Source organism: Esox lucius, chromosome 9 (genome assembly GCF_011004845.1).
Source record: "Esox lucius isolate fEsoLuc1 chromosome 9, fEsoLuc1.pri, whole genome shotgun sequence".
Classification (NCBI taxonomy): domain Eukaryota; kingdom Metazoa; phylum Chordata; class Actinopteri; order Esociformes; family Esocidae; genus Esox; species Esox lucius.
In genome coordinates, this window is record NC_047577.1 from 337,229 (window position 1) to 360,641 (window position 23,413).

Here is a 23,413-nt window from a genome sequence, read left to right on the forward strand (position 1 = left end):
AGGAGGCTAAAGAAAACCTGTCTGTCCACCAAGATCCTTGTGAAAAATCAAGAGCATTCTGACAAATTGCGCCACAGTGTGGTTTAGCAACCGGTCCATAGCTGACCGGAACAGGCGGTGAAAACCGCCCAGCACATTAGTGGAGCCTTGCCTGCCATCGCAGACCTCCAGCGGAAGCAGTCCCTGCACAGGGCGCACAGGATCATCAGGGACCCTCCAGTTTGTCACATCCAGGCCACAAACTGTTTGCCTTCCTACCATCAGGTAGGCGGTACAGCTCTCTTCGATCCCGCACCAGCAGGCTCAGGAACAGTTTCTTTCCATCTACTGTGACCCTGCTGAACTCTGTGACCCATCACTTACCATACCCCCCCCCCACCTTTCAAGGACCTTGTTGCACTACTCCCTTGTACTACTCTGACACTGCCTTGCTATGCCTGATAATGGATGTTTTCAGTGGTTACAGGTACGTGTCTACCTCGGGAACCTCACTGCTGCTATCCCTGCATTTCAGTGGCACATGCACCTCTTTGCACATTTAGAACTGCCATGGTGCCTGCATTTTTACACTTGTTACACACGCATGTCTACCTCGGGACCTCACTGGTGCACATGCTACCTTAATACATCACTCCTTCCTTTGCCTCGTTTGCACATCTTGAATGCTATTTTGAAATTGCCATTTGTACCCGAACAACTATTATCCCACTTGTAACATCCACTACACTTAATACTATTATCCCACTTGTAACATCCACTCCACTTAATACTATTATCCCACTTGTAACATCCACTACACTAAATACTATTATCCCACTTGTAACATCCACTACACTTAATACTTGTAACATCCACTACACTTAATACTTGTAACATTTCTGCCCTCCTCTATTTGCCTTATTGCACATTTAGTGTTGCTCATCTACACATTCCACTGGTATTATACATATACCTAATACTTGTAAATACTTGTACATTTCCTGCCCTCCTCTATTTGCACTTCTGTTTAGATGCTAACTGCATTTCATTGTACTGTACTTGTACTGTTCAATGACAATAAAGTTGAATCTAATCAAATCCATCGCCATCATCATCATAACCATCATCATCATAACCATCCTCATCATCACCTTTATCATCATCACCACCATCATCACCACCATTATCACCATAATCATATCACACACTAGACAATCTTAGAATAAACACATCACACAAACACACACAACACACCATACTTAAAATACATACATCACACAAACACACATTATACTAAAATACACACACATCACATAAAACATTGAAAAGAACAGCCCTCCGCTATCCTGACATCATATGACGCCTGTCTGCATGAGTAGGCCCGATGCGTTAGTGTGCGCAGGCATGCCAGTATTTGTGCGCGTGTGAGAGTGAGAGAGTAAGAGAGATGGGGTACTGACTGGTTTTCCCCGGTCTGGGTCGCTGGAGAAGCCGCTGTGCTGTAAGTAGATCCTCGGTCTTCACCGCCTGGAGGAGCTCCTGGTCTTTACCCATCCTCTCTCGACCGCTATCTTGTCTCTATCCCGCTATCCCCTCCTCTCTCTCCTTCTCTGTCTCCCCCTCGACGTTAATCCTTCCTGTCCATCCCTCTGTCAGTCAGCGGGCCACAGCTGTAGATGTTTCAGGGGTTGGGTTGTTCCGAGGCGGCTACTGTTCAGAACAGCTCCCCGCTCTCTGAATACCGACCGTCTACTCTCGTTATAACCGCACCTTCTCGACTTTATCCCTCCCGCCTGCCCTCTGTCCGCACCCGCGGACTCCCCACAGTAGATAGGTTAAGAGTGCGAGACGCACCGTATTCCAACAGATTTTCCGTGCGCCGATTTCACAGAGCTGTGTGCGTGCTGTGCGTGCATGTGACAGGAGCGCAGGAGACACCCCTCCTCCCACTTCCCGCCGGTAAATTCCGCTGGAATCAAAGCATGAACTGCTCCGTCATCAAAACGAATACAACGCATATATTTTAATGTCACCGTCAGCTCGTGCCAGAAACACGGCTATTACATAAACAACAAGAGCCAGCTGTGCGCGCGCCACGCCAGTTGTAATCAGTCCCTTGTCCTGGCTGATGTGGGGACTGGGCAGTGATGGTTGAACCGAACGAAGCGCGCACACGCATGTGTCCGTCTGTTTCCAGTTTTTACCGGTCGCGAGGGGTTGAACGAGATTGCGAAGTTAAAAGGCTCGGCCGAGTGTAGGCCCCGGGAGCGCGCGTGCTACTACGGGACAGGAGAGCATCATCCTGAGTAGGCCAAGCAATGTGTGTGTGTGTGTGTGTGTGTGTGTACCAAAAGGGGGCAGTCAAATTTAGAGCAACTGAACTGACACAGAAACAGATCTCATGATAGGAGAATATTTTAATTGTATCTTTCTAATGAATAACCAGTAATAGGCTTTATGCACTGGTGGGCTGGGTTACTAAAACCTCATTGTTTTAGAGAAAACAGTGAAGGTAAAATTTGTTTAGACAGTTACACTACAACAACAGCTAGTACCATGATGAGTAGAAATCCACAATACCAGGAAGACTACAGGGTTATGATGAGTAGAAATCCACAATACCAGGAAGACTACAGGGTTATGATGAATAGAAATCCACAATACCAGGAAGACTACAGGGTTATGATGAGTAGAAATCCACAATACCAGGAAGACTACAGGGTTATGATGAATAGAAATCCACAATACCAGGAAGACTACAGGGTTATGATGAATAGAAATCCACAATACCAGGAAGACTACAGGGTTATGATGAGTAGAAATCCACAATACCAGGAAGACTACAGGGTTATGATGAGTAGAAATCCACAATACCAGGAAGACTACAGGGTTATGATGAGTAGAGGTCCACAATACCAGGAAGACTACAGGGTCATGATGAATAGAAATCCACAATACCAGGAAGACTACAGGGTCATGATGAATAGAAATCCACAATACCAGGAAGACTACAGGGTTGTGATGAGTAGAAATCCACAATACCAGGAAGACTACAGGGTTATGATGAGTAGAAATCCACAATACCAGGAAGACTACAGGGTTATGATGAGTAGAAATCCACAATGCCAGGAAGACTACAGGGTCATGATGAGTAGAAATCCACAATACCAGGAAGACTAGGTCTTACGCTGCTATACTATTCTGCTGTGCTGGGCGATTGGGTCAGTTCTCCTTCCCCACAAAGTTCATCTTCTCCACTATAAATCGTTGTTGATATGATGAATACATTTTCTGAATTTTCCCAGTCTTCTCCCGTTTTAAACTTTAGGAGGACATAAGGTCCTGGTCCACACCTGCGGAGTACCTGGTTTGGGGGGCCCGTTGCTGTCCCTGTCCTTGTCCATCTGGTCATACTTCTGACCTAGTCTAATTTTAAATAGACTCTGGATTTAGCCCAGAGACATTTATTAATTATTCCAATTGGACTCTTAATATCTCACCTGGCACAGCCAGAAGAGGACTGGTCACCGCTCTGAGCCTGGGTCCTCTCTAGGTTTCTTCCTATAATTCGGCCTTCTTAGGGAGTTTTTCCTAGCCACTGAAATTCAATACAACTGTTGTTTGCTCCTTGGGGGGGACAGGAAGTCTACAGGGTTATGATGAGTAGAGGTCCATAAAACCAGGAAGTCTACAGGGTTATTGGCTCTGACTGAAATCAAAGGCAATGCTACCACACATGCAGAGATCCTATTAATGGAAAATGCTTTTTAAAAGCTGTGGTGCTTGTTAATGTTTTGACCGATGACCATGTCATCCCCTGATGAAAGCTGTAGTGCTCTAGATGGCTTGTTACTGCTTTGACCGATGACCATATATTCCCCTGATGGGAATGGATCCTGCCAAGCCTTCAGTCACTTGACAGTTCTGCTTTGTCACTGTTAATTATTTTATTTATTTGTTTTATTTGATTTCCACTTTGTACACAATTCCAAATATCTGAATGTGCACAAAACACAAAACAATCATTTTCAATAAACAAAGTAAATGCATGATTAGCAATCACAACAAAGTAGAGTTCAAAACATGTACACAGTTATTTTCCTGGAACACCTAGTACTCTAAGTTCTACAGCTCTACCATGAGTCTACAAGAGCTTAACATTGAGTTCTAGAACAGAGCTATGAGTTCTACTGGGGTTTAGTTACAGTTCTTGTTTTGACTCTTTGGCCTTTTTCGCTTCTTTGGCTTCCATAGCTTTCTGCTCTTCAATGTACTTCTTCCGATCCTTCTCTTCCTGGAGACAGAAACGGAAAAAGGCAGAAAATGACATGGAAATAGAGCAAAAGAGAAAGACAGAGAATGACAGAGAGAGATAGAAATAGAGGAGAAAGTTCGATACGGAAAAATCAGGCACTGATTTCCTGATCTAAAGCACCTTCCCCGGCCTTACTGGCATATGTATTAAAAAGGTCAGAGATTAGAGGTGACTTCCCTGGCCTCACTGGCATACATTAAGAGACCACTGCACCTTTTTCTTTCCTTTCCAAAAAAGTCAAAAAGGAAGGTTTTGAGTGAGGAACAGAAGGGTAAAAGTTAGGAGACCACTACAAATTGGACGCTTTTGTTCCTCTCTCAAAACTTTCCTTTTTGACTTCTCTTAATGTTTTCTGGAAGTGTATGTATTAAAAAGGTTAGAGATCTGGAGTTAGAGGTCAGAGATTAGAGGTAACTTACCTGGACCCTCTCTTTCTTTGCTCTCTTCATCTCTTTCTCTACAAACTGAACCAGATTATTCAGGGTCCTCCTACCAGAGTAGGCCACCACCTGAGGACCCCAGAGACAGTTCAACATCTCGGTGTGAGTGTGTCTGTGTGTGTGTGTATTATAAGTGGGTGTTTGTGGGTGGGTGTATAATGTTTGTGTCTGTCTCAGTGTATGTAATGTGTGTGTGTGAGTGTGTGTGGTGTGTGTGTGAATGTGTGTGTGAGTGTGTGTGTGTGTGTGTGTGTGTGTGTGTGTGGTGTGTGTGTGGTGTGTGTGTGTGTGGTGTGTGTGTGTTTGTGTGTGTGTGTGTGTGGTGTGTGTGTTTGTGTACCCTCTCTGCATGCAGCGCGGGGAAGAGACGCAGGGTGGGGTACCGTTCCCTCATCGACAGGTTAATATCATTGGCTGAGGCGTCGATGCGAGCAATTACAATTTCCTGTCTGTCCAGGAAGTGCTGGGCTAGCTCCTCCCACAATGGGAACAGAGAACGACTTTCTGCACTGTAGGGCAGATCTTCACACAGACACACACAGACACACACACACACAGACACAGACACACACAGACACACACACACACAGACACACACACACACACACACATTAGAAATTCAATCGCCTACGAGATGATGATGATAATGATGCTAATTGTGTTAAAATGTCAGTATATCTAAAAAATACAATTACTGAACATTATTGAAAACAAAAGGTATATTATATTATATTATTTTATAGTAATACAATTGCAATAATTTTTTGGGGGGAAAATATCCAAATTATGGACAGCTCTGTTTCTGGTACCTTACAAGGAAAACAGCACTAAGCCTTTTTTCAGGCACTAAACAGTGTCAACTGTAACTCACAGCCCAATCAACCTTCGTCCTGTTCCTTTATATTACAAAATGCATTCAGGTGAAGAGTGGCTACAGAATATCTGTTTGTGTGTTTGTGTGTGTGTGTGTTAATGCGTGTGAACATGATGAAGACAGTCTTGTCGGGGTTAAAGGCCAGTCTTACAGAACATGATGAAGACAGTCTTGTCGGGGTTAAAGGCCAGTCTTACAGAACATGATGAAGACAGTCTTGTCGGGGTTAAAGGCCAGTCTTACAGAACATGATGAAGACAGTCTTGTCGGGGTTAAAGGCCAGTCTTACAGAACATGATGAAGACAGTCTTGTCGGGGTTAAAGGCCAGTCTTACAGAACATGATGAAGACAGTCTTGTCGGGGTTAAAGGCCAGTCTTACAGAACATGATGAAGACAGTCTTGTCGGGGTTAAAGGCCACTCTTTCCAGCGTTTGTCCCACCAGCTGTTTCACAGGCTTCAGATCCCAGTCTGCTGGTTCCACCTCACTCTGCATCTTTGGCTGACCAACACACACACACACCATCCCATTTAAAAGGTATTTTACTCAATTAGGTAGTTAGGATTAGAATTGAAATTAAGGGTAAGAAGTTATGGCAGGGTTGAAGGTAAATAACAGGGTTTGTTGTACCTGTGCTTTTCCCTCCAGGTAGCTCTGGCAGAAGGCTGTGATGGTGGGCATGTCCAGCGTCTCAGAAGGCAAGTGATAGGTTACATGACTGGTTAGGTTGACCAATCGCACCATTGGAGCCTCTGTCTCTCTTACACGGAAGTATTCCAACATTCTACCATTCCTTGGCTCATCAACATCTACCATCACAAACAACACCTGCAATAATATTGTTAGTGTCAGTGCGTGTGAGTGTGAGTGTGTGTGTTATAGAGGAAAGAGAGAACGGGAGAGAGGAGAGAGAAGACAGGACTTTCAAGGAAGACAGAATTATTTGAGTGTGTATGTACTCAGTGTGTTCTAGTAGAGCTGCTGTAGTTCCTACCTGCCCCCTATAGATGGCAGCAGCAGCCTGGAAAGCAGAGTGGACTGTTGGAAATCCTTCATCAGTCTTGTTGACAAACAGGATGGCGTGATTTACCACAGTGGAGGAGAGGATACGACTTGCTGTCTGATGGAGGCATGAGGGGGAGGTCATGGAAACAGATGGGAAGGTCTTAGATAATGACATGTTACCACTAAACAAAACAGGAGACATTTGCGAGTGAGTAGACAAATCTCCATATGTCACATGTGTGTGATGTTATTTTCTTCTAATAAGTGTCTTGATATCAACAACACTAAACATTGATGAGTATTTTCTGATGTAATGTAAGTTGGGGTTAGGGGTTAAAGGTTAAGGGTTAGTGTAACCGAAATATAAATACAATTTAGATAAAGAAAATGTAACATGTATGCGTATGTGTTTGTGTAAATGTGAGTATCTCTGTGTGCATGTTTGTGTACCTGTCCATTATATTCAGTTACCAACTCCAGCTGATAAACACTGATGAAGGAGATGAGATCCTCTTTAGATGTCTGACTGGTCACTTCGAAAACCTGGACTACTTCTGACTACATAGAAACATACGTCATTCCCAGTACCTACTGACACAAACACACACATCACACTCCAAGTACCTACTGACACAAACACACACATCACACTCCCAGTACCTACTGACACAAACACACACATCACACTCCCAGTACCTACTGACACAAACACAAACATCACAGTCCCAATACCTACTGACACAAACACACACGTCACACTCCCAGTACCTACTGACACAAACACACACATCACACTCTCAGTACCTACTGACACAAACACACACGTCACACTCCCAGTACCTACTGACACAAACACACACATCACACTCTCAGTACCTACTGACACAAACACACACAACACACTCCCAATACCTACTGACACAGACACACACAACACACTCCTAATACCTACTGACACAAACACACACAACACACTCCCAATACCTACTGACACAAACACACACATCATTCCCAATACCTACTGACACAAACACACACAACACTTTTCCTCTCCATTTTAAGAAAATACAGCTCTGGAAAAAATTAAGAGATCACTGCAACTTTTTCTTTCCTTTCCAAAAAAGTTGAAAAGGACGTTTTTGAGTGAGGAACAGAAGGGTTAAAATTAAGAGACCACTGCAAATTAAAACGCTTCTGTTCCTCACTCAAAAAAAAGGTTTAAGGGAAAAAAAGATAAAGGAGCAGTGGTCTCTTAATTTTTTCCAGAGCTATACAGTACATACATTCACCTAAAGGATTATTAGGAACACCATACCAATACTGTGTTTGACCCCCTTTTGCCTTCAGAACTGCCTTAATTCTACGTGGCATTGATTCAACAAAGTGCTGAAAGCATTCTTTAGAAATGTTGGCCCATATTGATAAGATAGCATCTTGCAGTTGATGGAGATTTGTGGGATGCACATCCAGGGCACGAAGCTCCCGTTCCACCACATCCCAAAGATGCTCTGTTGGGTTGAGATCTGGTGACTGTGGGGGCCATTTCAGTACAGTGAACTCATTGTCATGTTCAAGAAACCAATTTGAAGTGATTCAAGCTTTGTGACATGGTGCATTATCCTGCTGGAAATAGCCATCAGAGGATGGGTACATGGTGGTTATAAAGGGATGGACATTGTCAGAAACAATGCTCAGGTAGGCCGTGGCATTTAAACGATGCCCAATTGGCACTAAGGGGCCTAAAGTGTGCCAAGAAAACTTCCCCCACACCATTACACCACCACCACCAGCCTGCACAAGGCATGATGGATCCATGTTCTCATTCTGTTTACGCCAAATTCTGACTCTACCATCTGAATGTCTCAACAGAAATCGAGACTCATCAGACCAGGCAACATTCTTCCAGTCTTCAACTGTCCAATTTTGGTAAGCTTGTGCAAATTGTAGCCTCTTTTCCCTATTTGTAGTGGAGATGAGTGGTACCCAGTGGGGTCTTCTGCTGTTGTAGCCCATCCGCCTCAAGGTTGTGCGTGTTGTGGCTTCACAAATGCTTTGCTGCATACCTCGGTTGTAACGAGTGGTTATTTCAGTCAAAGTTGCTCTTCTATCAGCTTGAATCAGTCGGCCCATTCTCTTCTGACCTCTAGCATCAACAAGGCATTTTCGCCCACAGGACTGCCGCATACTAGATGTTTTCCCCTTTTCACACCATTCTTTGTAAACCCTAGAAATGGTTGTGCGTGAGAATCCCAGTAACTGAGCAGATTGTGAAATACTCAGACCGGCCCGCCTGGCACCAACAATCATGCCACGCTTAAAATAGCTTAAATCACCTTTCTTTCCCATTCTGACATTCAGTTTGGAGTTCAGGAGATTGTCTTGACCAGGACCACACCCCTAAATGCATTGAAGCAACTGCCATGTGATTGGTTGATTAGATAATTGCATTAATGAGAAACTGAACAGGTGTTCCTAATAATCCTTTAGGATTATTAAATAATTAATTTGCAAAATCGGCAGTGTATCAAATATCAGGACTTTTGTAATCATGTATACAGTATTCATGAATAGTAGGATTAACTAAAGTTAATCAGAACCTGATTGTTGACATACATGTGACTGATATATTTCATGATATTATAGACTGGAGAATGAAGGGGCAAGTTTGTCATGACATTACAGAGTGGGGACTGAAGGGGCAGGAATGTCATAAAGTTACAGACTGGGGTCTGAAGGCAAAGTGTGTCATGACATTACAGTCTAGGGACTGAAGGGACAGGTATGTCATGACATTGCAGACTGGGGACCGAAGGGGCAGGTATGTCATGACATTGCAGACTGGGGACCGAAGGGGCAGGTATGTCATGACATTACATACTGGGGACTGATGGGGCAGGTATGTCATGACATAACAGGCTAGGGACTGAAGGGGACATGACATTACATACTGGGGACCGAAGGGGCAGGTATGTCATGACATTGCAGACTGGGGACCGAAGGGGCAGGTATGTCATGACATTGCAGACTGGGGACCGAAGGGGCAGGTATGTCATGACATTACATACTGGGGACTGATGGGGCAGGTATGTCATGACATAACAGGCTAGGGACTGAAGGGGACATGACATTACATACTGGGGACCGAAGGGGCAGGTATGTCATGACATTGCAGACTGGGGACCGAAGGGGCAGGTATGTCATGACATTGCAGACTGGGGACCGAAGGGGCAGGTATGTCATGACATTACATACTGGGGACTGATGGGGCAGGTATGTCATGACATAACAGGCTAGGGACTGAAGGGGACATGACATTACATACTGGGGACTGATGGGGCAGGTATGTCATGACATAACAGGCTAGGGACTGAAGGGGACATGACATAACAGGCTAGGGACTGATGGGGCAGGTATGTCATGACATAATAGGCTAGGGACTGAAGGGGACATGACATAACAGGCTAGGGACTGATGGGGCAGGTATGATGAGATTGCATATTAAAATGTCTGTCTCTACCTCGCCAACACATTAGAATATCTGTCTGTTCAATTTAAGACTGACCTGTCGAAGTAGCAGCACTGAGTCATGTATGATGTCATACTTCCCGAAAACATTTTGGTTCTGCGTTACGGAGAAGGAGAGGTCAGGGAGGTCACAGGCTGCCGCATAGAACAGCTTCACATAACCCTGCTCCACGTCCTGTACACACAGACACCATGGAGTTATACACACACACAAATTACACACACACACACACACCATGGAGTTGCACACACACACACACACCATGGAGTTGCACACACACACACACACCATGGAGTTGCACACACACACACACCATGGAGTTGCACACACACACACACACCATGAAGTTACACATGCACCATGGAGTTACACACACACCATGAAGTTACACACGCACCATGGAGTTACACACACCATGGAGTTACACACACATCATGAAGTTACACACACCATGGAGTTACACGCACCATGGAGTTACGCACATTTCAGGAACAACAAGTACTATAGACCAAAAAGGAAGTGCCATCACCTTAAACAGTCCCAAAACCACAAGCTCCTCTGAGGCCACAAAGCGATCGGATTGGTCCAGGTCAGCGATGATGTCAGCACTAGGCCCTGCCCTCCTCTTCAGCCATGTCACGATGGAAGCTGAACTCTGGAAAACTGGCTCACAGAGATATGAAGGAGTGTGTGTGATCTTATTTAACTATACTTGTAAGGACCAGATATCCCCAACTAGGGTATTGAAATAGATATTACCTTGTGGGGACATTTTGTCAGTCTCCGTAAGAAAAAATATACACACTTGAGGGGAACGCATTCCCCAGCCAACAACCAACATTGTTCTTACAGGAGCCAAACTTGTCACAAATGGCCACTAGAGCACGTCATGACAATGTAGCCCACTTGAACCTCAAAGTCAAAGTATTTTCTTTATCAAATGCACCGAATTGGTCATTATGACCAATAAAATCCTTGTGACATGACACAATGGAATCTACTCAGTAAGAATTAAGAATTACATTAAATGTTAAAAGTAAAATTATAGCAAAAAATATACATAACAATGTGAACTAGCAGCACTTTTAAAGAGTGTAGAATGGGGAATATGAACAAAATGGGTATGTATTATAAATATTCTAAATATATAAGTGTAATATTCCTATAAAATATTCTAAAGTACAGTGAATGTACATGTACAAGGTATCAGAGCATTTGGAATGTTCATGTGTGATCAGTATAATCATGGATCTGTGCTGCTGGTTGAGAAGCCTTATGGCCTCAGGAAGAAAACTGTTTGTGAGTCTGGAAGTGCATGCTCCGATGCTCCGGTTATGGCTACCAAACGAAGGCAGTGTGAACAGACCAAAGCCTGGGTGGCTGTAATCTTTTATGATGTTCTGTGCTTTCCTAGGGCATCGTGTGTGACAGATGCCTTGCACGAAGGGAAGATGGCAGCCGATTATGCGACCTCCACCTGTCCACCATGGGCAGTGTTGGTACTTATAAACCATCTACCAGGGAGAGTTTATACTAATACACCATCTACCAGGGGCAATGTTGATACTAATACACCATCTACCAGGGGCAATGTTGATACTAATAAACCATCTACCAGGGGGGTTTATTCTAATACACCATCTACCAGGGATAGTTTATATTAATACACCATCTACCAGGGAGAGTTTATACTAATATACCATCTACCAGGGGGGTTTATTCTAATACACCATCTACCAGGGATAGTTTATATTAATACACCATCTACCAGGGAGAGTTTATACTAATATACCATCTACCAGGGGGGTTTATTCTAATACACCATCTACCAGGGGCAATGTTGATACTAATACACCATCTACCAGGGGGGTTTATTCTAATACACCATCTACCAGGGGGGTTTATACTAATATACCATCTACCAGGGGGGTTTATACTAATGTACCATCTACCAGGGGGGTTTATACTAATATACCATCTACCAGGGGGGTTTATACTAATATACCATCTACCAGGGGGGTTTATACTAATACACCATCTACCAGGGGGGTTTATACTAATAAACCATCTACCAGGGGGGTTTATACTAATATACCATCTACCAGGGGGGTTTATACTAATATACCATCTACCAGGGGGGTTTATTCTAATACACCATCTACCAGGGGGGTTTATACTAATATACCATCTACCAGGGGGGTTTATACTAATATACCATCTACCAGGGGGGTTTATACTAATATACCATCTACCAGGGGGGTTTATACTAATACACCATCTACCAGGGGGGTTTATACTAATAAACCATCTACCAGGGGGGTTTATACTAATATACCATCTACCAGGGGGGTTTATTCTAATACACCATCTACCAGGGGGGTTTATACTAATATACCATCTACCAGGGGGGTTTATACTAATATACCATCTACCAGGGGGGTTTATTCTAATATACCATCTACCAGCGGGGTTTATACTAATATACCATCTACCAGGGGGGTTTATACTAATACACCATCTACCACGGGGGTTTATACTAATATACCATCTACCAGGGGGGTTTATACTAATATACCATCTACCAGGGGGGTTTATACTAATACACCATCTACCAGGTGCAGTATTGATACTAATATACCATTTACCTGGACAATGTACAGGGTTGTATCTGTCTCCTGATTCGTAGAGTCGTAGAGGGGGTGGAGTTGTGGCATTCAACTCCTTTGCCAGTTTGGTTTCTTTGGAGACATCAACAACCCCCAGTTTCACGTCCAATCCAGTCAACTGCTCCACTGCTCCACGGAATAGTAAGTCCAATCGCTGAGAATCCCCAGAGAGAGGAGCAACTATATACACATACATACACGATTTACATACACAAATACAAACACACACACACAAGAGTTTTACTTAAACATGTCATGGAGGCATATCTGCCCTAAATGCAGAAGGATTTGTGATTGATTGACTCAATAAAGATGTTGCAGCTTCAAATGGGCTGAATGCTTTCTGAGAGGACCTTTGACCAAGGTTAGTACTTTCAGTATTCTAAGAATGAAGAGCACTTGTGATAGACTGGTTAGTAAAACGGTTATGTTAGGATTATTATTGACTTGTTCATAGACTGGTTAGTTGAATGGTTAGTTAAGGGTTATCATAGACTGGTTAGTTGAAGGATTAGGTTAGGATTATTATAGACTGGTTAGTAGAATTATTAAGATTAGGATTATTATTGACTGGTTCATAGACTGGTTAGTTGAATGGTTAGTTAAGGGTTATCATGGACTGGTTAGTTGAATGGTTAGTTAAGGGTTATCATGGACTGGTTAGTTGAATGGTTAGTTAAGGGTTATTATAGACTGGTTAGTTGAATGGTTAGTTAAGGGTTATTATAGACTGGTTAGTTGAAAGGTTAGTTAAGGGTTATTATAGACTGGTTAGTTCAATTGTTAGTTCACGGTTATTATAGACTGGTTGTTATTATAGACTGGTTAGTAGAACAGTTATGTGAGTGTTATTATGGACTGGTTAGTAGAAGAGTTAGGATTACTCACAGAAGTGGACCAGCAGCTGATTGTGTTGTTGAAGTGCTCTGTTAAAATGTTCTTTTGTCAATAACAGAACCCCGTTTAGTTCCGGAAGAACAGTAGAACCGTCTCTGTCACCATCAGAACGTGCGTGTGTTTCTTTGCTGACCGACCCACACACACTCAGACAGTAGCCAGCCAGAACGAGTAGCAGCAGTGTCTTCATGGTGAATCAGACAGAAACTGACTCTTCACAGACGACGGAGGAGGTGGGGAGGAGGGAGGTGTGGGGAGGAGTTAGGGGTGGGGAGGAGTGTTCTGAGAGGAATGTAAGGTAGGTCTGATAAGGAGTGTGTACTTTGTTTCCGTGGTTATGACCCTGGTCTGATTAAGTGTGAGTGTTCAGGCTGAGTTATATTAATGAAAGATTGGTTTATCACATTTGTTTCAATGTGGGCTGCATATCATTGCTTTTAAGTCCATATCATGCAGATACTGTTAAAACACACAGAGAGATTACAAATACACACAGATAAACCGAAGTCTTTCGCACACACACCCACACTCACCCGACCAAGGTGATATCTATGTATTAGCATCAGTGTTATCAGCCAGAGAGACTGCTGGGATACCAAGGTGACCCCAGCCCCACACACACGTTGCAATGCACAATGGGTACTGACACAGTTGGATTGACAAACAAAATATGAGTAGAATGCTCTTGACACCTCTTAACACAGAAATATCAGTAATTGAAGTCTTGTCTCCTCCAACCATAGAAATAAAATACTTAGAATGGTCAGCACCTCTAATCATAGAAATATAATGACTAGACTAGGCGTCGTTAGCCCTGGGCATCCGGGGCTATAGCCCCGAATCTTTTATGAATAGCCCCGGATCTTTTATGAATAGCCCCAGATCTCAAATGGAACAATAATAATAAAAATATGACCGTGCATTATGACAATGAGGACGTGTAGCCCGCTAGCGTGTACATCGAACTTTTCCACATGTACATTCAAAACCCTGTACTTCCTGTCTGGGGGGGGCGGGAGGGGGGGCTAAGCCCCGAATGCATTGTGATCCTAGCGACGCCTCTGCCTCTAACTAAATACAATTTATAAACAATTGACAATTTTGTACCTGTGGGTGATTGTTTATCAGACTGTTAGTCAGTGAAGCTCAGCTGTGTTCATAAAGGGAACTCAGCAGTCTCTACACCAGCTTGTTTGCAAATGAGAAGGATTAATTAGTTAACCAGATAACTTTGATGTACTAGGATCAATTAGTTAGCTAACTTTTAAATAGTGGGATAAATTAGTTAGCCAGATAACTTTGATATAACACAATTAGGGTGCTATACTACTCCACTGTTGGCTAGACTTTTAAGCAAACCAGGGTGGTGCTTCTTCGTCTTATATGCGGTGTGCAGTATAATGTTGCCTAGTTACTAGGGTGACCACAGGAAAGGGTTTTGTTCCTCTCACCACCAGCAGATGGAGGCCGACACAAGAGGACCGAACAGATGAAACAGATTGAATGAGTCTCTTACCAAAACCACTACTATGTTGTGGTAGCCAACATTTCCTGACTATCCTCCCTGTTTGCAAGTTGCATAGTGATGAGCACAATAGGAGGTTGGATCAATGCGGTTATTCCATTATGACACAACATGTCCAATCAACGGCAGGAATATTTAAATATTATCATGCAACTAGAACTCTACAATTAGGACAACTTAGCAGTTTTAATAATGTTTGAAAAGTGTATTTAATAAAGAATTTAAGGTTCAGGAAGTTCTAAGTTTCAAGGTTTATTCGTCAAGTGCACCAAACAACACAGCATCATCCTGCACAATGAAATTATTGTGACATGGCACCAGACAACTATGTAGTGAGAATTAAGAAGAGTATATAAGCAATTAAGAAGAGTATATAAGCAAAAATATATCTAGACAGAAAATAATAAAATAAAGCAACAATATACATAACACTACACCAGCAGCAGTTTAAGAAAGAGTACTGTAATCTAGCAGCAATCTGGGTAGTGTTATTGATATAGCAGCAATCTGGGTAGTATTACTGATATTGCAGCCATCTGGGTAGTATTATTGAACATTTAGATCTGGCAAGTATGGCAGTAATATACACAAGTGTGAACTAGCAGAAATTGGCAGAGTTATTGAATATTACATAGTCAAGTCAAGTCATATTTATTTATAAAGCACATTTAAAACCAACTTATATCGACCAAGGTGCTGTACAGTCAAAACATATAGCCAACTAAACATATTTATAGGACATGACAAACATAAACAGAACTTCCTACCCATTTACATTTACATTTACATATACATTTACATATACTGTACACATACATACACATATACATTTACATATACATTTACATATACTGTACACATACATACACATATACATTTACATATGCATATACATTTACATATACATATACATATACATTTACATATACTGTACACATACATACACATATACATTTACATATACATATACATATATACATATACATATACATTTACATATACTGTACACATACATACACATATACATTTACATATGCATATACATTTACATATACTGTACACATACATACACATATACATTTACATTTACATTTACATATACATTTACATATATATACATATAAATATACATATACATTTACATATACATATACATTTACATATACTGTACACATACATACACATATACATTTACATATGCATATACATTTACATATACATATATATACATATAAATATACATATACATTTACATATACATATACATTTACATATACATATATACATATACATATATACATATACATTTACATATACATATATACATATACATATACATTTACATATACATATATACATATATACATATACATTTACATAAGAGAGCAATTAGCTTATGAACAGAAATGGGCAAAGGTACATCAAAATGTATTTTAAAATAAGATACCAAATACGTGAATTTAAATGTATAGAAACAAAATACTGTATATTTGTATTTTAAAACACTTTTACAAGAAAGCATGAAATCACTTTGCAAACCTTCTGACACTAACTCAGTTGATTCCATCTATCGGTCTATTTGATTCATCCCTTCAACCAGTACATTGACTCAGTTGATTCCATCTATCGGTCTATTTGATTCATCCCTTCACCAGTACACTGACTCAGTTGATTCCATCTATCAGTCTATTTGATTCATCCCTTCACCAGTACACTGACTCAGTTGATTAAGAAGACAATGTTTGATATCAACAGCTTTTTTACTTTAACAGATGAAGGTTAAAGTAACTAACAGCTTAATGTTTAGCGAACAGTTTGCTAATGACTCATAATTGGATCCTAGCATAGCATAGCATAGCATCATCTTCCGCTTATCCGGGGCCGGGTCGCGGGGGCAGCAATCTAAGCAGGGATGCCCAGACTTCCCTCTCCCCAGACACTTCCTCCAGCTCTTCCGGGGGGACACCGAGGCGTTCCCAGGCCAGCCGGGAGACATAGTCCCTCCAGCGTGTCCTAGGTCTTCCCCGGGGTCTCTTCCCGGTGGGACGGGACCGGAACACCTTCCCAGGAAGGCGTTCCGGAGGCATCCGAAACAGATGCCCAAGCCACCTCAGCTGACCCCTCTCGATGTGGAGGAGCAGCGGCTCTACTCTGAGCTCCTCCCGGGTGACCGAGCTTCTCACCCTATCTCTAAGGGATCGCCCAGCCACCCTGCGGAGAAAGCTCATTTCGGCCGCCTGTATCCGGGATCTTGTCCTTTCGGTCATGACCCAAAGCTCATGACCATAGGTGAGAGTAGGAACGTAGATTGCCCGGTAAATCGAGAGCTTCGCCTTGCGGCTCAGCTCTTTCTTCACCACGACAGACCGATACATCGACCGCATTACTGCAGAAGCTGCACCGATCCGTCTGTCAATCTCCCGTTCCATCCTTCCCTCACTCGTGAACAGGACCCCTAGATACTTAAACTCCTCCACTTGAGGCAGGCACTCTCCACCAACCTGAAGTGGGCAAGCCACCCTTTTCCGACTGAGGACCATGGTCTCGGATTTGGAGGTACTGATTTTCATCCCCACCGCTTCACACTCGGCTGCAAACCGTCCAAGTGCATGCTGAAGGTCCTGGCTTGAAGGGGCCAACACGACAACATCATCCGCAAAGAGCAGAGACGAAATCGTGTGGTCCCCAAACCTGACACCCTCCGGCCCCTGGCTGCGCCTAGAAATTCTGTCCATAAAAATTACGAACAGAACCGGTGACAAAGGGCAGCCCTGCCGGAGTCCAACATGCACAGGGAACAAGTCTGACTTACTGCCGGCAATGCGGACCAAGCTCCTGCTTCGGTCGTACAGGGACCTGACAGCCCTTAGCAAAGGACCCAGGACCCCATATTCCCGAAGCACTCTCCACAGGATGCCGCGAGGGACACAGTCGAATGCCTTCTCCAAATCCACAAAACACATTTGGACTGGTTGGGCAAACTCCCATGAACCCTCCATCACCCTGTAGAGGGTATAGAGCTGGTCCAGTGTTCCACGGCCTGGACGAAAACCACACTGTTCCTCCTGAATCCGAGGTTCTACTATCGGCCGTATTCTCCTCTCCAGAACCCTGGCATAGACTTTCCCGGGGAGGCTGAGAAGTGTGATCCCCCTATAGTTGGAACACACCCTCCGGTCCCCCTTCTTATAAAGAGGGACCACCACCCCGGTCTGCCATCCCAGAGGCACTGTCCCCGACTGCCACGCGATGTTGCACAGGCGTGTCAGCCAAGACAGCCCCACAACATCCAGAGACTTGAGGTACTCAGGGCGGATCTTATCCACCCCCGGTGCCTTGCCACCAAGGAGTTTCTTAACCACCTCGGTGACTTCAGCCCGGGTGATGGACGAGTCCACCTCTGAGCCCTCATCCTCTGCTTACTCAATGGAAGACGTGACGGCGGGATTGAGGAGATCCTCGAAGTACTCCTTCCACCGCCCGACGACATCCCCAGTTGAGGTCAACAGCTGCCCACCTCTACTGTAAACAGCGTTGGTAGGGCACTGTTTCCCTCTCCTGAGGCGCCGGATGGTTTGCCAGAATCTCTTCGAGGCCAGCCGATAGTCCTTCTCCATGGCCTCACCGAACTCCTCCCAGGCCCGAGTTTTTGCCTCCACAACCACCCGGGCTGCAGTCCGCTTGGCCTGTCGGTACCCGTCAGCTGCCTCTGGAGTCCCATAAGCCAACCAGGCCTGATAGGACTCCTTCTTCAGCTTGACAGCATCCCTTACTTCCGGTGTCCACCACCGGGTTCGGGGATTGCCGCCTCGACAGGCACCGGAGACCTTACGGCCACAGCTCCGAGCGGCCGCTTCGACAATGGCGGTGGAGAACATGGTCCACTCGGACTCAATATCTCCAGCCTCCCTCGGGATCCAGTCAAAGCTCTGCCGGAGGTGGGAGTTAAAGATCTCTCTGACAGGAGACTCGGCCAGACGTTCCCAGCAGACCCTTACAGTACGCTTGGGCCTGCCGAGTCTGTCCAGCTTCCTCCCCCGCCATCGGATCCAACTCACAACCAGGTGGTGATCAGTTGACAGCTCCGCCCCTCTCTTCACCCGAGTGTCCAAGACATGTGGCCGCTGGTCAGATGAAACGACAACAAAGTCGATCATCGACCTGCGGCCTAGGGTGTCCTGGTGCCACGTGCACTGATGGACACCCTTATGCTTGAACATGGTGTTCGTAATGGACAAACTGTGACTAGCACAGAAGTCCAATAACTGAACACCGCTCGGGTTCAGATCAGGGGGGCCGTTCCTCCCAATCACGCCCCTCCAGGTGTCACTGTCGTTGCCCACGTGGGCGTTGAAGTCCCCCAGTAGAACGATAGAGTCCCCAGTCGGAGCACTTTCCAGCACCCCTCCCAGAGACTCCAAGAAGGTCGGGTACTCTGCACTGCCGTTCGGCCCGTAGGCACAAACAACAGTGAGAGACCTATCCCCGACCCGTAGGCGCAGGGAAACGACCCTCTCGTTCACCGGGGTAAACTCCAACACATGGCGGCAGAGTTGGGGAGCTATAAGCAAACCCACACCAGCCCGCCGCCTCTCACCATGGGCAACTCCAGAGTGGTGAAGAGTCCATCCTCTCTCAAGGAGTGTGGTTCCACACTGGATCCTAATTATTTAATTGATGTCTTGTAATGAAGGGCCGACATTGCATCAGCACCACTGACTCAATGACAAACAAGTAATTCATAAGATGACAACTGGGGCACTTATATTCATAGCAACTAGTTTCTTAGTAATTAATAATTACATTGTTAATCAGAAATAATAAATAATAATATTAAATAATAATAAATGATTTGTCAAGCAGTCATTCATGCAATGGAATGCAAAATCATGATCCTACTAAACATCTATTTCAATTAGGGTACAATCATTTAGCAATCAATTATTTATTTATCAATCATTGGACACCTATTTGGAAGTTGAAAACAAACATGTTAGCACTTATTAAATGATCAATATGTTTTAAATGTAACCAGAAACATAATCAGAAAGTAGCAACAGAACTAGTCAAGGAGTATTAACCCAATTCCAACCACTGAATCTATTGAGAGATGCAGAATACAGGTATAGAGGACACATACACATTAATAGTGTAGTAAGAACATTTACTTAAACTCCAGTAGAGAATACTACAATAGAGAATACTACAATAAAGAATACTACAATAGAGAATACTACAATAGAGAATACTACAATAGAGAATACTTCAATAGAGAATACTACAATAGAGAATACTTCAATAGAGAATACTACAATAGAGAATACTACAATAGAGAATACTACAATAGAGAATACTTCAATAGAGAATACTTCAATAGAGAATACTACAATAGAGAATACTACAATAGAGAATACTACAATAGAGAACACTACAATAGAGAATACTACAATAGAGAATACTTCAATAGAGAATACTACAATAGAGAATACTACAATAGAGAATACTACAATAGAGAATGCTTCAATAGAGAATACTACAATAGAGAATACTACAGACCAAGTATTCCAAAACAGTTCAAAAGTTCTACCAAAAACAGTCAAACTTACATGTGAGAGTGGGTGAGAGAGTAAGCATGTGACTGAGTGAGTGTGAGGGTGTGTGTGAGAGGGAGTGTATTGAATGATTGTGTGTGTGTGTGAGAGGGAGTGTATTGAATGATTGTGTGTGTATGAGAGAGGGAGTGTATTGAATGAGAGTGTGTGTGAGAGAGGGAGTGTATTGAATGAGAGTGTGTGTGTGAGAGAGGGAGTGTATTGAGAGAGTGTGTATGTGAGAGGGAGTGTACTGAATGAGAGTGTGTGTGTGTGTGTGAGAGAGGGAGTGTATTGAATGAGAGTGTGTGTGTGAGAGGGAGTGTATTGAATGAGAGTGTGTGTGTGAGAGAGGGAGTGTATTGAATGAGAGTATGTATGAGAGAGGGAGTGTATTGAATGAGAGTGTGTGTGAGAGAGGGAGTGTATTGAATTATTGTGTGTGTGTGTGAGAGGGAGTGTATTGAATGAGAGTGTGTGTATGAGAGAGGGAGTGTATTGAATGAGAGTGTGTGTGAGAGAGGGAGTGTATTGAATGAGAGTGTGTGTGTGAGAGGGAGTGTATTGAATGAGAGTGTGTGTGTGTGTATGAGAGAGGGAGTGTATTGAGAGAGTGTGTATGTGAGAGGGAGTGTACTGAATGAGAGTGTGTGTGTGAGAGGGAGTGTATTGAATGAGAGTGTGTGTGTGAGAGGGAGTGTATTGAATGAGAGTGTGTGTGTGTGAGAGGGAGTGTATTGAATGAGAGTATGTATGAGAGAGGGAGTGTATTGAGAGAGTGTGTGTGAGAGAGGGAGTGTATTGAATGAGAGTGTGTGTGTGTGAGAGAGGGAGTGTATTGAGAGAGTGTGTGTGAGAGAGGGAGTGTATTGAATGAGAGTGTGTGTGTGTGAGAGAGGGAGTGTATTGAGAGAGTGTGTGTGAGAGAGGGAGTGTATTGAATGAGAGTGTGTATGAGAGAGGGAGTGTATTGAATGAGAGTGTGTGTGTGTGTGTGAGAGAGGGAGTGTATTGAATGAGAGTGTGTGTGTGTGAGAGGGAGTGTATTGAATGAGAGTGTGTATGAGAGAGGGAGTGTATTGAATGAGAGTGTGTGTGTGTGTGTGTGAGAGGGAGTGAATTGAATGAGAGTGTGTGTGTGAGAGAGGGAGTGAATTGAATGAGAGTGTGTGTGAGAGAGGGAGTGTATTGAATGAGTGTGTGTGTGTGAGAGGGAGTGTATTGAATGAGTGTGTGTGTGAGAGAGGGAGTGTATTGAATGAGAGTGTGTGTGTGAGAGAGGGAGTGTATTGAATGAGTGTGTGTGTGTGAGAGGGAGTGTATTGAATGAGAGTGTGTGTGTGAGAGAGGGAGTGTATTGAATGATTGTGTTAAAAGCTCTACTGGTTCTGAGGATGGGATTATTGTGTTAAACCTCCAAAAGGTGCTTGATTAGGGGATACTGTACAAGTACACGTTTCTCACCTTGACCTTATTCGGTATGGACCAATTTTCTGTTCTGATCTCAAAAAGTCTGGGCAAATTACTGAGTAGGCTCCAATCATCAGACAGCGTTTTTATGATGTCATCAAGTAGACTTCTCACAAAGTATTTTACAGTATTTTGATACAAAATCTGAAGACCTTTTCATCAACCCCATCAAATATGAATGACAAAATCCTATTTTGTATTTGAAATACATATACCATCCCAACTATGTTGTGAAAATTAAGAAAAAAATGTACACACATCAAAAGTATCAAGAGGATAAAGCAATAATATACATAACACTGTACATAGCAGACGTTTAAAAAGAGTACTGTAAACTAGCAGCATATTGGCGGTAGTATTGAATATTATAGATATGGGAAGTATGGCAGTAATATACATTAAAATGTAAACTAGCATACATTTTGGAAAGAGTAGGATGGAGAGTATGAACAGTATGGTAGAAGTATTGAATATTATAGATAAATATGAGTGTAATATGCTTATGGAATGGTACATGCAAAGGAATATTCTAATGCCCATTAAAAGTACCTGAAAGGACATCAGAGCATCTGGAATGTTCATGTGTGATCAGTATGATCAATAATCAGTGTTACTGGTTGAATCAGTATGATCAAGAATCAGTGTTGCTGTTTGAATCAGTATGATCAATAATCAGTGTTACTGGTTGAATCAGTATGATCAATAATCAGTGTCACTGGTTGAATCAGTATGATCAATAATCAGTGTTGCTGTTTGAATCAGTATGATCAATAATCAGTGTTACTGGTTGAATCAGTATGATCAAGAATCAGTGTTGCTGTTTGAATCAGTATGATCAATAATCAGTGTTACTGGTTGAATCAGTATGATCAATAATCAGTGTCACTGGTTGAATCAGTATGATCATGGACCAGTATTGCTGTTTGAATCATTGTTGCTGGTTGAATCAGTATGATCATGGACCAGTGTTGCTGTTTGAATCAGTGTGATCATGAACCAGTATGATCATGGACCAGTGTTGCTGTTTGAATCAGTGTGATCATGAACCAGTAAGATCATGGACCAGTGTTGCTGTTTGAATCAGTATGATCATGAACCAGTATGATCATGGATCATGAACCAGT

The 23,413-nt window shown here is 43.1% G+C and overlaps 2 protein-coding genes across 4 annotated transcripts in view; both read right to left on the bottom strand.

Moving 5' to 3' along the window:
* The window catches only part of si:dkeyp-9d4.3 (caskin-1), a 69,060-nt gene extending 66,798 nt beyond the window's left edge, over positions 1-2,262 (bottom strand). Inside the window, exon 1 of one of the 2 annotated variants that reach the window (XM_029122032.2) lies at positions 1,440-2,262. In XM_029122032.2, coding sequence (XP_028977865.1) covers positions 1,440-1,533 — 94 coding nt within the window. In that variant the 5' untranslated portion in view covers positions 1,534-2,262. The remainder of the gene's footprint in view (positions 1-1,439) is intronic. The other variant, XM_029122033.2, reaches the window with a different exon arrangement.
* A 1,341-nt stretch (positions 2,263-3,603) lies between these two features.
* zgc:136472 (uncharacterized protein LOC678514 homolog) lies at positions 3,604-13,918 on the bottom strand. Of its 2 annotated transcripts, none has more exons than XM_020044579.2 (11): positions 13,695-13,918; positions 12,786-12,986; positions 10,670-10,803; positions 10,177-10,314; positions 7,065-7,172; positions 6,604-6,729; positions 6,240-6,299; positions 5,990-6,110; positions 5,075-5,256; positions 4,714-4,803; positions 3,604-4,273 (listed from the first exon to the last, which is right to left on the bottom strand). In XM_020044579.2, the coding sequence occupies exons 1-11, from the start codon at positions 13,891-13,893 to the stop codon at positions 4,181-4,183; spliced, it is 1,452 nt and encodes a 483-aa protein (XP_019900138.1). In that variant the 5' UTR covers positions 13,894-13,918; the 3' UTR covers positions 3,604-4,180. The 2 variants fall into 2 exon arrangements, with proteins under 2 accessions (XP_019900138.1, XP_012986841.1); XM_013131387.3 differs by having other exon boundaries at positions 6,240-6,437.
* Between the last annotated feature and the right edge of the window lie 9,495 nt (positions 13,919-23,413).